Source organism: Leptinotarsa decemlineata, unplaced genomic scaffold, assembly GCF_025532065.1.
Source record: "Leptinotarsa decemlineata unplaced genomic scaffold, Ldec_3_MD MMD2_tig00026358_RagTag_RagTag, whole genome shotgun sequence".
Classification (NCBI taxonomy): domain Eukaryota; kingdom Metazoa; phylum Arthropoda; class Insecta; order Coleoptera; family Chrysomelidae; genus Leptinotarsa; species Leptinotarsa decemlineata.
Window position 1 is genome coordinate 3,117,484 of NW_027412703.1, and position 17,356 is coordinate 3,134,839.

Consider the following 17,356-nt stretch of genomic DNA (forward strand, 5'->3'; position numbering starts at 1 on the left):
CACGAACTGGCGGAACTTTACGATGCTACTTTTGACGTCGGTATCTTCAAGAAGCCACTTCACCTGCTAGAACCGTACCTCCAGGTCGTCGGAGGTACGGTAATCTGAGATGCGCACACACCACACACGCGGACTCGGAACTACCGTTTGTCATTGCGGCGGTTACTTGTACAGCTGCTCGAAGACGATATTGTCTATGTTCGAAAACGAGCGGAAAACTTATTCCTATCACTATCACTCATAAACAAAAAGACACACGATCTCGTCAGGGTCACCAATGTCGGGACTGGCGATAGGTGAATTATTAATCAGACGGATACAGCGTTTATCAATAACGAAATCCATTAACAACATCGACAAACAAAACACGAAAAAGAAAATTACAGGGTAACCTCGAGGAACTAACGCTATAGTTTGTTCAGTATTGTCTTTGAGTGAAAGAATTTCAAGAATGCAAACATGTCGCTATATCAAAGAAAGCAACATAGTCGTTTCAAGCAAACAGCACTGCAGTTCACCTACAAAATCATTGAGATATGTCTACCCTCTATATCCCTTGAGGACGCCGCTAACGAGCCATTATAATAGGGATATGCGACAAAGAACGCGAAAACACCGCGAAAAGAATCGCCCGAAGTTTTTTTCTGATATTACGTTAAGGATAATATTAATAGGCGTCGGATACTGGGGGTATTACTATCAATTTTCTATGATATATTCTGTATGATGGGAAGATAATTAAAATATGGTGAAAACTAATTTTGTTTGAATATTTTATTTTGGGAAGGAAAATTTATATTTTAAATAGTTTTTTATTATTTAGAAATGTTACTTTCTACAGATCTATAAAATAATCAGAATATTAATTTTACAAATAAATACAAATGTAGAAAGGGCAAAAAGTTACTGCATTTGATAAGTTAGCTTTTTGGAAAAAAATCAAATTTGTCATTAACTTGAATTTAAAAAATTTTGCATTTTAAAAGAAATATATGTATCATCCGGTGACGTTTTAAAGACTCCATCCATTTTCTTTATCCAACCTATTTAAATCAAAACATTATAATTTGTAGTTATGATTCGTCTTTTGATGTGAATAAATTTGATATTATTATTATCATTGACACTGATAATATCAAATTGATCGTCGGTATGATAATGAAGATGGATAAAGTATTCGAAACATCACCGGATAAGTATACAAATAGAATAGATTTCCGTGGTAAGAAATTTGAATACCTGATTTCGAGATGAACCGTGTTCAAAATTTTACGTTGTTCGACGTTTCGGCTTCGACATTTTCAGGAAGTAGAAAAGTGAGGCTGCACTGAGAGATACACTTTATATATTCTTGTTGGTTTGGAAATGAAGATTCATATTCCTTATTGGATTTTATAGTTGATTCAGAAACAATTTTATGAATTTAATGGGAATACTTACTTGGAATAAGACATTGCGATAATTTTAATTTGAAAAAAGTCTACAGTGATTCGTTGAGTGATGCTTCACTGGAGATTCTTCACTGATACGTTGAATGTTGTTCAGACAGTAATTTTCATCTCATTTTTTCTGAATAATAAAAGAAACACATTCGTTAAAAAAAAACAAAAATAAGTTTATTTGTTTGTATGGTAATATATAAAAACAAAATATAAATTTACATTTTCTTACTAAAAAACAAGCGTATTTTATACATATGGAGGGAATGAGAATAATAGTTTAACTATTAATATAAATTTTCAATATTTGTTAAGAAGCAGCTAAGTGGTTAAAAGTTATTTGTCTAATAGGTACAATTTTATAAACACAATTGGGATGTGGTTTCCAATATGAGCTAGAAAGCAAATTGAATTTAAATAAAAAAAGTTTATTCCATACATAGATATGCATTAAGGAATGCTGAATATAGTTCATAGGTCACAATGAGCCATATTTCAGCCATACTTAAATCACAATCAGAGGAAAAATAATGAGGCAAATAAGGTTTATGTTGCAGCTATTGAAATATTTATAATGAAAATATTTACTTAGACACCATATTATGAAATGGATAATTTGAAAGGGTTATATTTTTAGGAGTGACTAATTTTTGGGAAAGTTTTTGGCTTTCTAGTACTCCATCTTAATATATATCAAGATGGAGTAGTAGAAAGTCAAAAACTTTCTTTCCCAAAAATGAAATGGATGTTTTGTAACACATTCAGTAGGACCAAAAAATAAAATTCCAACTCCTACATACCCATTGTTTTATGTTGTGACTATTTTCACCAATAGATCAAATCATAATTGGTATATTCTCAATATCAAACGTTATACAAAGTTTTATTCTGTATAAGTATCTAAATGATGGAGTCATATTATGAAATAGATGTTTCGTAACACGTTCTATACATGATTTTTGCTACTGAAACTCGATAGGAGCAAAAAATACAATTCCTACACCTCCATACTCATTGTTTTATGTTGTGAGTAATTTCAACAATAGATCAAATCATAGTTGGTGATTTCTTAAAATCAAACGTCATACAAAATTTTATTCTAAATAAGTATCTTAATGATGAAGTCATATTATGAAATGAATGTTTTGTAACGTGTCCTATACAAGATTTTTGCTACCGACATTCGGTTTGAGCAAAAAATTCAATTCCAACTCCTCCATACCCATTGGTTTATATTGTATTTTCAACAATATATCAAATCATAGTTGGTATATTCTTAATATCAAACGTTATACAAAGTTTTATTGTGTATAAGTATCTAATTGATGGAGTCATATGAAATGGATATTTCGTAACGCATTCTATACAAGATTTTTGCTACTCACACTCGTTAGGAGCAAAAAATGCAATTCTAACTCCTCCGTAGCCATCGTTTTATATTGTATTTTCAACAATAGATCAAATCATAGTTGGTATATTCTTAATATAAAACGTCAGAAAGTTGTATCCTAAATGAATATCTTAATGATGAGTGGTTCAGAAAACCGTGAATTAAAAAATGCTGCCAATGTAAAAATTAAAGCATTAATGCAGAAAAAGTCAAGAGGATTACATCAGGTAATGTATAAAAAATTCCAAGCATAATGTGATGTAACAAATTATTCTCCCCATATCCACCCGCTAAATGATGTGTGAAATTCTAAGAATGGCCATTACTTTGCTCATTTCAGTACCATCAAATTTATTTATGACAAATTTCAAGAGTTGGCCAAAATACAAGAGCACCAAAAATAACTATTTCATTGTGTTTCGCCAATTTGCAGCTACCAAGGACATATCTAATTGTTTTCAACTTCAAATCCTAAATTATGTACTTACAAGGGTACACAGTTACATTTTATCATCCTTTAGAAATAATTGAATTGAAATGAACCATACATATACAATTCTAGACCCTAAAACTAGATAATGTAATTTGCAATTCTTGGTATCATGCCTATGGTAGCCTTTGAATATGTGAAGTCCAATCATTTTAGTTTAAAGGCAATTGAACATCACAATAAGTTTGTATACTTTGCCAACATTATCAGTCTCCAATATCTTAAATATACTGCTAGCCTTCCAGTTCATCACTATTGGTGGCAAAATATCTTCCAGAAAGTTTCATTACTACACATTTTAATTATGAATCTACTTCATTCAGCGTTTTTGCATTGGTCACTAGACTGGTTCTCATCAATTTAAATATCCTATAATGCATATTCTCTTCACTTTCTTGCAATGGACTTCTACCCAAAAAGTTATTTTTTCTACAGTTTGCTCCATTATCCAACAATATCTGTACAATTTTGACATCGTTTTTTATTGAAGCGTAATGCAGTGCCGTGTTACCTTTGAAATCTGGCTGATCAACGATACAGTCACATTTCACTAGTTCTCGAACTATTTGAATTCTTTGAAAGAGACACGCTAGATGTAAGGGTGTATAAAGAGTTTTATATGTTTGCACATTAACTGACGCTCCAGAATCTAAAAGCAACCTCAATAATTCAGATCTACCAAATTTTGCAGCAATATGCAAAGGAGTGTAACCATCTACATTGCATATATTGACATTAACTGCCTCAGAAAATTGAGATGTTGTTTTCTCTTCTTCTTGCAATTTTTTGCAAGTCTCACAGAAGCACAGTGGATGACATTTACCACTGTCAACAACTCTTGATTCATTGCAAAATCCTAAATAAAAACATGTTAGAGGAAAATCATTATATTCAATTGCCTTCAACAAACTGTTAATTTTTCTAAACTGTTCTATGTGTTTTGGGTGTTCTCCATGTTCACTTCTTTCTCCTTGTTGGATATCATGAACTGAAACACTCTCAGTTTCAGTTGATGTTTTTATTGAGGAAGTGCTTTGGAATGTCCCGAACTTTTCAAAAAGTTTGAGAATATAGTAATTTGGGGCTATATCTAATGCGGTGAGATTTTTTTTACTTTTAACAATTGCAGATGCTCCATTCTCTAGTAAAGATTCAATAATTTCATAAAATCCCCAAGTGGTTGCTAAATGTAACGGAGTGTCACCATACAAATTACCGATATTCAATTCAACTTCTGACGAAGAATAAATCAATGCTTTAACACAACTTTCGTGTCCATTTGCACATGCTAGGTGAAGAGGAGAATTTTTTTCGTTATCTCTAGCATTCACATTTGCTTTTCGACCTATTAATAGCAATAAAATATTTTGATATCCCTTGCCAGCTGCATAATGAAGACTTGTTTTACCAAAACAATCTGCCCAATTGACATCGAAACTCTGATTTAAAAGGTATTCTACCACCTCACACTTTCCTGAAATAGCAGCTAATATCAGTAAGTTTTGACCAAGTTCATTACAATTTGGAGAATTTGAACTCACCCAATTTGAATTCTTGTCATTTATGCTCTGGCATTTTGAACAAATACATAACGGGTGGCACAATTTTTTGTCTGTTGCAGTTTCAATTGGTATTAGCGAAGACAATTTCATATCTGTTGATGTCACTTCATCATGAAGATACTTTACAGCACAATTATTAGAGCTAACTGAATTGATTTTTTTCTGTAAATCTAAAAACTGATTACTTCTCAAGAATTCAATAACTGCCTCAAATGTAGTGATAACAAAAGTAGTTTGATCACAAATTTCCAAAGAACTAAATCTGAATTCTTTCAGAAATGTCAAATTCGCTACCCAATTATTAATCTCAACCTTCACAAGTAGAAAAGCTAAAACTTGCAAAATATCATCTGTTGTAACATATGCACTTTTTACCTTATTTTGACAAAGAATATTGAATATTTTATTGAAACAGTCCACTTTATCCAACACAGTATGATAATTATTCAATTTACTCATCTCACATTTTGCAGCAGTTATTGTGTCCGAAAAATTGTCTGGTATTTCCAAATCCTGGTACTGTAAGGCATGAGAGTTTCTCAAGATTTTATTCAAATGAGAATCCTTTTGATGTTGTAATGTACTGATACAAAAAGATAATTTTGTTCCCATACAAAACTGCATGTAAGTTTCAATAGCAACTTTGAAATTTTCCAAAAAATGGTTACTTGACATGCACTTCTTCCTGATGACTTCATTTTTCAGACCAGTTTTCAAGCATTCTGAAAATAACTTTCCAATAAGTTCTTTCTGCGTTTGTAGATCTTCAATTTCTATTTCTCCACATCCTAAGGTGAACTGAGTTACGACATGTTTGACATTGTCCAGTATGTGATGTCCAAAACTTTCATACCATAAAAAGTCTATACAGTCATGAACATTCACCAATACTTTATGAGAATGTGAATGATAATAGTTATAAGAAGGGAACAGTGGATTATCTATACACCAAATTTTATACTTTGCAATCTTCTCAATGTAAAATGTCTCTTCAAAAAGAATTTCAATGTCATTAGAGAAAAGTTCCACAGAATCAATGTTGATGAGTTTATTTTGTACAAGAATTTTTTTTCTGCTCAATGTATAGTAAACATTTTCATCTTTGTCACATCCAGGAATTAAAATTTGATCTAATATTTTATCAGGTGTTAAATCACACGTTTGAAAAGTCCCAATGCGGGGAATACAAATTATCCAACTTTCTAATGATGCTTTCTCAAGAATGTCACCGTGGTTCTCTTGGATGTATTTGAGGAGAGGGTTCTGATTCAAATTTTCGTCATACTGTGAAGCCATTCTTTTCGAAAAAAAATCATCCCTGATAATACAAAATCGACATTAACAAATACATTTCCTCAATAACTTCTTTTCTCATCACCAAAATCTAACTAAAACAATAACAAACATTGAAGTTTATGTCAAAAGTGGAAACCACAGTATTATGTGTTCTGTGTCAAAAGACAAAACCCATAAACCCGTTCAGTTTTAGCCCAGATCCAGTGTTACTCCAAAGAATTTGAAATAGTACACTAACCAATATTAAAATTACACAACACAACAAAAAAATATTTTTTGAATGTTTCCTACACTAAATTAGCCAATTTCTACTAATTTTGGGGTGATAAAAACGAAAATAACAATGAAAAAATTTTATTAGCTCTGGTTTTTGAGATACACAGTACTTAATCTTGAAGAGTAGTTATATTATACGTGAAAAGTGAAAGTACATAAAACAATATTGTTATGTTTCTTTTAGAATATTTTAAGTACAAAATTAATAAAAAAAACATTATTCTTAGTGTTTTGACAAATAAAAGAAGTTTGTACCACCAAATTTCAATTAAGTCCATCCGATTCATTGTAAGATCGCTGTCGTTTAGCTTGTCTTTTATAAAACACTTCTGGAGCATCCGTACACACAGACCAGCAGTAGTCTGCAAGCATTGCTTCATTCCAACGACCCTGATATCTCTGTTCCATTAAGGCAATGTCTTGATGGAATCTTTCTCCATGTTCGTCACTCACAGCTCCACAGTTTTGTGGGAAGAAATTAAGATGAGAGTGAAGAAAATGAATTTTTAAGGACATGTTGCATCCAAGTTGGTGGTAAGCTTGAAGAAGCTCTTTAACCAATGCTGTGAAGTTATCATCTCTTTTGTTACCTAAAAACCCATGTACAACCCCCTTAAAGGCTTCCCAGGCTCTTTTTTCATTTCCTGTTGAAATCATGTCAAAAGCAGGATCATTTACAATTTCACGGATTTGAGGCCCAATAAAGATGCCTTCCTTGACTTTAGCATCACTCAATCTGGGAAACTTTGCTCTCAAGTACTTAAAAGCTTGTCCTTCCTGGTCCATGGCCTTCACAAAGTTTTTCATTAGTCCCAACTTAATATGTAATGGGGGAAGGAGAACATCCTTAGGATCTACAAGAGGCTCGTAAACTACATTTTTCTCATTAGGGTTTAGGTCTCGTGTAGGCCAGTTCATTTTTTTATAGTGAGATTTTCTATCCCGACTGTCCCACAGACACAAAAAACAACAGTACTTGGTGAACCCTAATTGCATTCCTAGGAGTATAGCAATGACTTTCAGATCACCACAGATGTGCCACTTGTGTTGTTCATATTTGATTGATTGGAGAAGTGTTTTCATATTTATATACGTTTCCTTCATGTGAACTGCATGACCTATAGGAATAGAGGGTAGCTGATTTCCATTATGCAGAAGTACAGCTTTTAAGTTTAGTTTTGAAGAGTCTATAAACAGTCTCCATTCAGATGGAGTGTGATCCAAATTCAAGCAGTCCATCAAACCATTAACATCAGAACAAACTACGAGGTTTTCTTTTTTCTCAAAAAAAGGAAGCAAATCTTTTTGACGCTGTCTGTACTGAGATATTTTCACATCATGTTTTAGAAGATTCCACTGTTGTAGTCTTGACCCTAACAGCTCAGCCTTTTCCTTAGACAAGCGAAGATCTCTTATAAGGTCACTCAACTCTGCTTGACTTAATTCTGTGCGGATCACTAGACCTATCGCTTACCTCAAAATCAGGGTCATAGGATGTAGAAGGATGGGTTGCTCCTTCTAAACAGTCTTCATCACCTTCCTCTAAAATTTCATAGTTTTGGGGTGGAGAAGGGACTGGCAAATTGTCTGAGTGTGGTACAGGCCGAAGAGCAGATGGCGGATTAGGGTATTTAACTGTTCCTCTTTTCTTCATAGATAAACCTTGCTTAATGGGAGGAGTTAAGCAGAAATAACAGTCGTCTGTATGATTGGTAGGCTCACGCCAAACCATAGGTACTGCAAAAGCCATTGCCCGGTTTTTATTTTTCAGAAACTCTCGCAATATGACGGAACAAGAATTACAACATATATGAGGAGCCCATGATTTATCTTGGTCCCCAACTTTCACACCAAAATAATGTTCATAGGCTGTCTTAACGATAGGTGTCATTTTACGTTTCTGAGCCTTAAATGTTATTTCACCACATATATAGCAAAAGCTATCGACAGAATTCACACACTTTCGAGGCTTATCAGGTGCAAAAAACATTTCACCACGAATGATCACGATTTATGAAAGGAATTTGTCTGAGAAGAAAAAAAATCAATTAAGAAAAATATGATGAGTTAAAAAAAACCTATTGAAAAATTAGATCGAAAATAAACGATGAGTGCGGAATATAAAAAATATAGAGATATTGAGTTATTGTGACCTGAAATAAAATGGAATGATTCAATGGGTCGAAAATATGTAGATGAAAATGAAGCTAAACCAGTTATCAAAAGAGAGCAATTGTGGGTACTAGCAATCGAAAAGTCCTGAAGTAGTTTGATTATTGAAAATATTCATTTTCATTTCGATTTTCTGATATCTTTTCATCATTTATCTTCACTATTTTATTCTAATTTTTATTGTTTACATTATTTTACCACTTTTTTGAGCATTTTTTTAAACTTACTCGTCGGAATATTTTGGCCCTTCTGTTGGTACACACAAAAAATCAGCTCTGACTAGGCTACAGTACCGCTTGATACGGTCCGCCTTAATATTGTCGGTCTCAAACCTCCTTTCTTTAAAAGATACATCAACTCCTCGTCGTATAATTCAATAACATCTTGTCTGCGATGTGTGAACAATGAAAGAATCACGAGATCTGACCTCACGCCAGTCTCGCGGCAAGAATTTTTGTGGTTGCCTTCATTTATCAAATTTGTAATTGTACCTGATCGTCTTACTTCAGCTTTCTGCACGGTATTAGCTGGGATAGTTGGTGTTTTTCCGTCAGCTATCTGCCACACGTACCTTACAAAGTCGTAGGTTCACATGAGAGGCAAGGATATGGTGTTTCCACCAAAACTTGAGCATATGTCACATGCACCTCTCCGAATGATATCCATTCATCATTCTGACTCCCATCCCGGAGTACCTATGTGTTTGTGGAATTGTTTCCGGGCTTTGTCTGCATGTGGCGCAGTGGTAAGTTCTACTGAATCAAATGCAGATAGAGCTAGCTCATGCCTAGTTGGAATTAATTTTGTTTGTTCGGGATACTCAGACGGTTCACTCCGTCTGAAATGACCCTTCCGCTACTGACGAGGAGCAAGTATTCCGAAACCGGTCTATTGGTGGTTGTCCCTACTAAATGAAATTGATTTCTGCTTTTCATATATAGGAAGTTACTTGCGACGAATCTTCCAAATGGAAGACGTTGCACAGGTGCCTAATGGTTTAACTTCAGCTTTCGGCGTGACATTAGCCGAGTAAGTTGACGTTTTTCAGTCGGGTATCCGCCACAAGTATCTACTAAGTCGTAGGTTCACATGAGAGGCAAGGGTATGGTGTTTTTACCTGAAATTAAGCATGCCAAATTGCATATCTCCGGAATATTTCAATTTAAGAGCCACCGGTAGCTATTTCAACCTGTTGAGCATCGTCAATAACGGGCAGATGCAATTTGGCATGCTTAATTTCAGGTGAAAACACGATACCCTTGCCTTTTATGTGAACCTACGACTTTGTAAATACGTGTGGCGGATACCCGACTGAAAAACGGCAACTAACTCAGCTAATGTCACGCCGAAAGCTGAAGTTAAACCATTAGGCTAGGCATCTGTGCAACGTCTTCCATTTGGAAGGTTCGTCACAAGTAATTTCCTATATATGAAAATCAGAAATTAGTTCTATATATCCATATATATATATATATATATATATATATATATATATATATATATATATATATATATATATATATACAGGGTCCTGCAACAGTGGCGCGGTGTTCCATATCTCTATATAGGAAGCAGATAGGAATCTAATTTTCTATAATATTACCTTATTGCTCGAGCTCGACAAAATAAAAATATTGGCGGTCACACAGGGTGTTCGATTTTTTCTGGGCGGATCCCAACTGTGTCTTTTTAAATGGCAACCTATATTTTTTATCGCTTTTTCGGTTTCTTCATAGAAAATAAAATAAACTTTATGTATATCTGCACTTCGAAAATATTGATGGTTTTCGAGATATCTAGCATGACAGGTTTTTTTTTCCAATATTCGTCACTCAAAATATTTGAAATTATAAAGTGGTGCCAAGTCCAGTTGAAATTTTTTTTTGATCGAATATTCTACATTGGTAACTCTCTCAAACGATATATCTGAAATCGACCTGTGATATACAGGGTATGAAAAACCGCTTGCCAAATATTGTAAATGAAAATTTGCAAAATCTTCCTTATATTAAATGGAACACCCTGTATATTATTGATCCATAAGAAGCGCCAACGAAACCTCTACAAATTTCATTAAGTATTCCCTATGGCTAAGTTCAATAGTTTTTCTTAAATGAGCATTTCTTTCGAAAAATGGTCATTTTTTCAAAGCGAAATCCATTTGACGACTGATAAGAATATACAAAAAATACCCTTTCCTTAAAATATCGCCCATTCCTAAAATTACCTGTTGCTAGATAAACAAGTTGCGAATTACACCACAAAATGGACGTTCTTGAATAGTTACAATAATTTCAAAAATCTCGGAATTTGTGCCATATTCTTTCGGTCTAAAACAACCTTTCAGCGAATGAAATATTTATTGGAAATCAAGTAGTCTGGCAAATGACAGAACAAAATATTTGGCTGCAAATGAATATTGAAATTTTTAGTCAATCGTGAAGTTGAACTGTCGGTATAATTTCATCAGAATGTTGTTATCAAAAAGTGATTTGATTGATATGATTTTCATATTAGGTGAATCACACAGGAATTGTTTATTGGCAAGTAGAATTTATTCTCAACGGTATCCAGATAGAAGGCATCCAGATGAAAGATCTTTCCGAAAGGTCTTGGGACGATTCGTTGAAACTGGATCTATTAATTATTCCAAACATGAGCGCATCAAGCCAGCTACTAATGAAGATAATGAATTGCAAGTTCTTCTTGCTGTTGAAGAAGATCCTAGTAGGAGTCAACGACAAATTGGGGAAATAGTGGATATAAGTGAGAGATCAGTGCAACGAGTATTGAAGAAACATCGCTTGCATCCATACCACGTTCAGTTACATCAAGAACTACTGTATGCTGATTTCGAGAAAAGAGTGAGATTTTGCAATTGGGCCATGAACAAAATTCGTCGAAACGAATATTTTTTCAATAATATTTTATGGTCGGATGAATCGACATTCCATAAAAATGGATTTGTAAATCGACATAATTACCATTATTATGCGACAGAAAATCCTCACTTATTGAGACAGGTGGATTATCAACATAGGTGGTCGATAAATGTCTGGGGAGGCATCATTGGAGAATATGTAATTGGTCCATACTTTTTTGAGGGACATATGAATGGTGCAATGTATCTCAATTTCTTACGAAATGATTTACCAGGTTTGTTAGATGATATTCCTCTTGACCTCCGCAATAGAATGTGGTTACAACATGATGGTGCACCTGCTCACTATTCGGCAGAAGTGAGAGATCATCTAAATGAAGTATTTCCCAATAAATGGATAGGACGGAATGGGCCTGTACGGTGGCCCGCTAGATCACCAGATTTGACGAAACTAGATTTTTTCTTATGGGGATACATAAAAAATATGGTTTACGTTGAGCCACCAACTTCTCCCGAAAATATGCGACTTAGAATAACGAATGCTTTTCGCAGCATTACACCAGCTGTCTTGCGCAGGGTAGAACAGTATTTTATAAAAGTTTCGTTATCAACCTTAATTAAACTCTCCCTTTTGTAGTTTTGTAATTTGCCAGTTGACAAATTTGAATATCTAGAACTCAAGCTCTGAATGAATATAATAACATGAAAAAAATAGTTATTTATAATGTTTCTTTCTTTTAACTTGTTTGGTTTGATATTGCACGATTTATGAGTGAAATTCTGCATCCAATGAAAAAATAATTTTCCATTTAGCAAAAAGTGATAGGTACATACATTTATTTCGTTAAAAAATATTTGTTTGGACACCTTCTAATGTACAAAATTGAAACAAGATATCTTTCGTATATTTTTATCAGTCGTCAAATGGATTTCGCTTTGAAAAAATGACCATTTTTCGAAAGAAATGCTCATTTAAGAAAAACTATTGAACTTAGCCATAGGGAATACTTAATGAAATTTGTAGAGGTTTCGTTGGCGCTTCTTATGGATCAATAATATACAGGGTGTTCCATTTAATATAAGGAAGATTTTGCAAATTTTCATTTACAATATTTGGCAAGCGGTTTTTCATACCCTGTATATCACAGGTCGATTTCAGATATATCGTTTGAGAGAGTTACCAATGTAGAATATTCGACCAAAAAAAAATTTCAACTGGACTTGGCACCACTTTATAATTTCAAATATTCTGAGTGACGAATATTGGAAAAAAAAACCTGTCATGCTAAACATAAAGTTTATTTTATTTTCTATGAAGAAACCGAAAAAGCGATAAAAAATATAGGTTGCCATTTAAAAAGACACAGTTGGGATCCGCCCAGAAAAAATCGAACACCCTGTGTGACCGCCAATATTTTTATTTTGTCGAGCTCGAGCAATAAGGTAATATTATAGAAAATTAGATTCCTATCTGCTTCCTATATAGAGATATGGAACACCGCGCCACTGTTGCAGGACTCTGTATATATATATATATATATATATATATATATATATATATATATATATATATATATATATATATATATATATATATACAGAAATCAAAAATGAAACACTTCGTGGACACAACACTCCAAAAAGGGGGGCAAATCGCGGACACGTGTTTCTGGCTATCTATTGGCCTCATCAGCACTTGGCTGCACCTCGCTGAGCTGTCTACCGGTGGCTCTCAGATTGAAATCAATGGGAATGATCAGAATAGTAGGTTCTTATCTATTTATCTTTGGATGTTCATAGAATTATTTTCCAGCAGCTTGACTTCATTAACCTTTCACGATTTCATATCATTTCTGGAAATACGTGGATTCGTTTTCCGATGGCATTCCAGATTAGCTTCCTAAATTTCTGCCACCGCAGTTGTCGTTTAATTGGTCAAACCACCAACACTGACATAAAAACTTGGCAAGTTGACTTGGGTGTCATACCAATAGGTGGTTCCACTTATGTCTCGCTTGCGTTTGAAACTTACACTTTCAATATCACTTAATAGTGGGGTAATATTTTCATTATTATTCATTAATAAATCACCAGTACAATGAAGATGAGACCCAAAATTAATTATGATGAATTTTAAAATTCGAACCGAATCCATGATCCGAATACGTTCAACAGTAAAACATTTCGAATAAACGTAGTATTGAAAAAAGTAACGGATTCAATTTTATACTTTTACTGATTTCAAGAAGAAAATGTCAATGTTTCTTCAATTTTTTTTAGAATCGGACCATTTCAAATTCGAAGGTTTGGTTCCTGGGAAGAGCCACCAATAAGCTGGATGAAGAAGTTTCACAGCTCTGTATATGAAACCAATCATCATCGGTATGGGCCAAGGTAGAGGTAGAGCTTGCACCATAGTCAAACTATCCAGTGAAACTGCAATAAGGTCTTTTCTGTTCATGTCACCGGGTAAACGAGTTAGGGCAGTCATTTGTTCCCACATCGACGTTCTTTCTGAAAAATAAAAAGAAATATCACCCTATTATTCCACAATTGAAATTTCGATTGCTTCAAAAATATAAGCCTCGGTTCATATGAAGCAAAAGAAGTAAACGAAAACTAAAAATTTTTCAATCTAAATGACAGATGGGAAGCATTTCATGTGGCGTACCTCAAGGATATACACTTGGGCCTACCCATGAACTGATTCTAAACTGAAACAAATATAGTTATATGTATAAGATAGACAAGAAATTATTGCCTGACGACACAAGTACATCTATCTTTTACAATAGTTATGGAATTGCAAAAGTTGCAAAATTTTTACTATTATACATAGATCAAACTTTGTCATGGACTACACATATTCAAAATATGAGGAAGAGAATATCACCAATAATAGGAAGTTTAAAACTAATTAATACAAGTTATTGTATGATTTTGAATATACAGGTTTTTACAAAAACCGCGCCACCCTTGTTTCGATATACAATAGCTTCCTCAAGCGTAAACTATTCAATTAAAGGAATTTTATATGAGTTGAGATTTTTCTTATCTTTAAAATATATAAAAAACATTTATTTCTGTTTTATTTATTCAAAACTCCAATATTTGATTTCTATTTGGGGCACTGCCTTGAAATCTACTTTGAAAACCTTCAAAACATTACTAAATGAAGCGATACAATGTATATTCATAATTTGCCAGTCCTAAAACTAACAACTAAATTATTCAAACTTAGAAATTTACTCGACATCGATACGTTGTTCAAAACAGAAATGAGTATTTTCATTTCATTAGTTCGGACTTCCATTGTCTGATTTGAAAATGATTTGAAATCCCCAAAAAACTAAAAAAAAAGAATTAAAAAAGAATAGCTGAAAATAACAATTATATTGAGCAAAAAAACCTGAAATGCAATAACAGTGAAATAAAATACAAGTAAAAATAGAGTAATTCAACAAAAAATCAAAAATTGGGAGATTCCAAGCCAAGTTACTTCACGACGTTTCGATTGTTAGTATCTACAATCGTCTTCGGGTGATAACTGGACTAATACCTCCGAGAGATGACTACTTATGGGTCATCCAAAGACTTTCACTTATCTCCGCTTTCCTTTATCCGCTTCACTAGTTTAGTAGGAGATGACCGTTTGGCGGTAGTTGGTCATTTTTCGTTTGATTATGGGTTTCCATATGTTGCGTATCTCTACGCTAGCTTGGCTGGATACATTGTTGGACAACATGTATTAGGCTTCTTTGAATTTCCTCCTAAACCAATGTATCTCCCTGTGTATGATCTCATCTTGCGATCACTCGATGTTATGTTGATAGGTCCAAACATGCTCTGCTATTCCTGATTTACTGGTTTCCCCTCGCTGTGTGTGTTTCTTATGCTTGGCAATGCGAACATTCAATGGCCTCTTAGTTTCACCGATATATGATTCTCCGCACTCGCAGGGTATCCGGTAAATGCAATTCTTGGAATCGCAGTCCGCGTTTGGTGGCCTGGTTTTCGTGAGGCTGCTACGGATAGTGTTTCCGGATCTGAAGCAGGTTCTGATGTTGTACTTGAACCCAATTCTTCTTATCGTTTCCGATAATCCTCTGATGTAGGAAAGTGCAAGCATACATGTCATAGCCAACATATATATGGAGTGGTTTGAAACTCTGGCCATTGAAGAAGCCCACAAAAAACCTCGTGTCTGGTTGAGTTACGTTGACGACACCTTCATAATATGGAACCATGGGAGTACTGAACTAGACGCCTTCCTGCAACACATCAACTGCGTAAGACCTTCCATCACTTTCACAATGGAGAAGGAAGTCCACAACGAATTGACATTTTCAGACGTAGAGGTGAAGAGGACCGACACTGAATGGGAAACATCTGTATACCGAAAACCCACTCACTCGGGACAGTATCTGAAACGAATCCAACCATCATCATTCGACTGAAAGAGGATACATCAAGACTCTATCAGACCTTGCTTTCGGGCTCTGTAATACAAAGGAAGGTCTCGAGAAGGAACTAGACTTTATCAAAAATGATCTTCAACGAAATGGCTACTCCAAAGCGATGGTGGAACAGACTTTGGCTAAAAGACAGCAGGAGCCTCGTAAGGAAGAGAAGCCGTCACAATCACTACTTGCACTTTCCTACATTAGAGGATTATCGGAGAGGATAAGAAGAATTGGGTCCAAGTACAACATCAGAACCTTTTCAGATCTGGGAACACTATCCGTAGTATCCCCACGAAAATCAGGCCACCAGACGCGCACTGCGATTCCAAGAATTGGTTGTTTCTTTCCCAAAAATTAATCACTCCTAAATATATAACCCCTTCAATTCAAATAAGATTCCTCTTGGCTGGGATTAAATCAAATAGGTGAATGAATGTCATTACGATGTCATCGATGACATAAGCAGATCAAGCTTATTCAATGACATTGAATGAATTGTGTGTATTTTCTATAATGTTATCCAATTTGGTACTGAAGAGCCTTAGGGCAAGTGTCTTAAGGCGAAACACCGATGTATACCAGTGAGGATCACAGTGTTCCATGTAAGTGCAATTTGTTACCAAAGTAGAACTCATGTGAATGATATCTGATTTTCATTCCACAACGAATGTTTGAAATACAAACTGAGTAGAGGAAAGTATCTTCTGTATAATTCAGTGTTCATATAGAAGTATTTGTTTCAAAAGAATTTTTTTCTTTCGTGTAATTCAATGTTTATATGGAAGTAGCTGTTTCAGGAGGACTTTCTTTCAGTTTGTGTCTGAAAGTTACTTCTCTGCATGATCTACACATCCATGTATAGAGTTACTTATTATTAAATTGATTACTTCCTTCCATTCTTTGGAAGATTCCCTCATTCTTTCTTTGTTTTGTATCAAGATGGAGTAGTAGAAAGCCAAAAACTTTCTTTCCCAAAAATGACAAGAGATGTCAAAAAGTGTGTTTATAGAAATACTAAATGCATCTATTTTATTATGAAAACGGGACAGTTGTACAAAAAGTAAGTTTTATATTTTTTTTTGTGAAATTGTTCAACTCTACGCTCGTTTCGCGAACTTTTTCACTCACTAAATAAAATCTCAATACTCTTATCGTAAATAGCTCTTTTGTGGTGTTGATATTAAGAATACATTTCCATGTCCAGAATGTCATCGTCAGTTCATCCAGGTTTGGAGACCAGCTCCCCTACCATTTTGGCTGATTGTTGGTCTTGAGAGGGACCAATGGGTTCATGACCGAATAGGTGACGGCATGAAGTCCTTAGACATCAGTGCCGCCCTTCACGGGATACCCCTACCTGGCTGGGGTGGGATGGATGAAAAAGTTA

At 34.4% G+C, this 17,356-nt stretch overlaps 2 protein-coding genes across 5 annotated transcripts in view; both read right to left on the reverse strand.

Moving 5' to 3' along the window:
- Positions 1-1,594: 1,594 nt before the first annotated feature.
- On the reverse strand, positions 1,595-6,315 carry LOC111511462 (ankyrin repeat domain-containing protein 27). The gene has a single exon (XM_074184616.1). It carries the CDS (start codon positions 6,175-6,177, stop codon positions 3,622-3,624), a length of 2,556 nt encoding a protein of 851 aa, XP_074040717.1. The 5' UTR covers positions 6,178-6,315; the 3' UTR covers positions 1,595-3,621.
- Positions 6,316-13,723: 7,408 nt separating this feature from the next.
- Positions 13,724-17,356, reverse strand: part of LOC141486514 (uncharacterized) — a 138,089-nt gene continuing 134,456 nt past the window's right edge. For all 4 annotated transcript variants that reach the window (XR_012467901.1, XR_012467900.1, XM_074184643.1 and 1 more), the window contains exon 2: positions 13,724-14,020. Coding sequence is in view for 2 of the 4 variants with exons in the window: in XM_074184643.1 (XP_074040744.1) it covers positions 13,773-14,020 (248 nt within the window). In the remaining 2 variants the exon portion in view is untranslated. The remainder of the gene's footprint in view (positions 14,021-17,356) is intronic.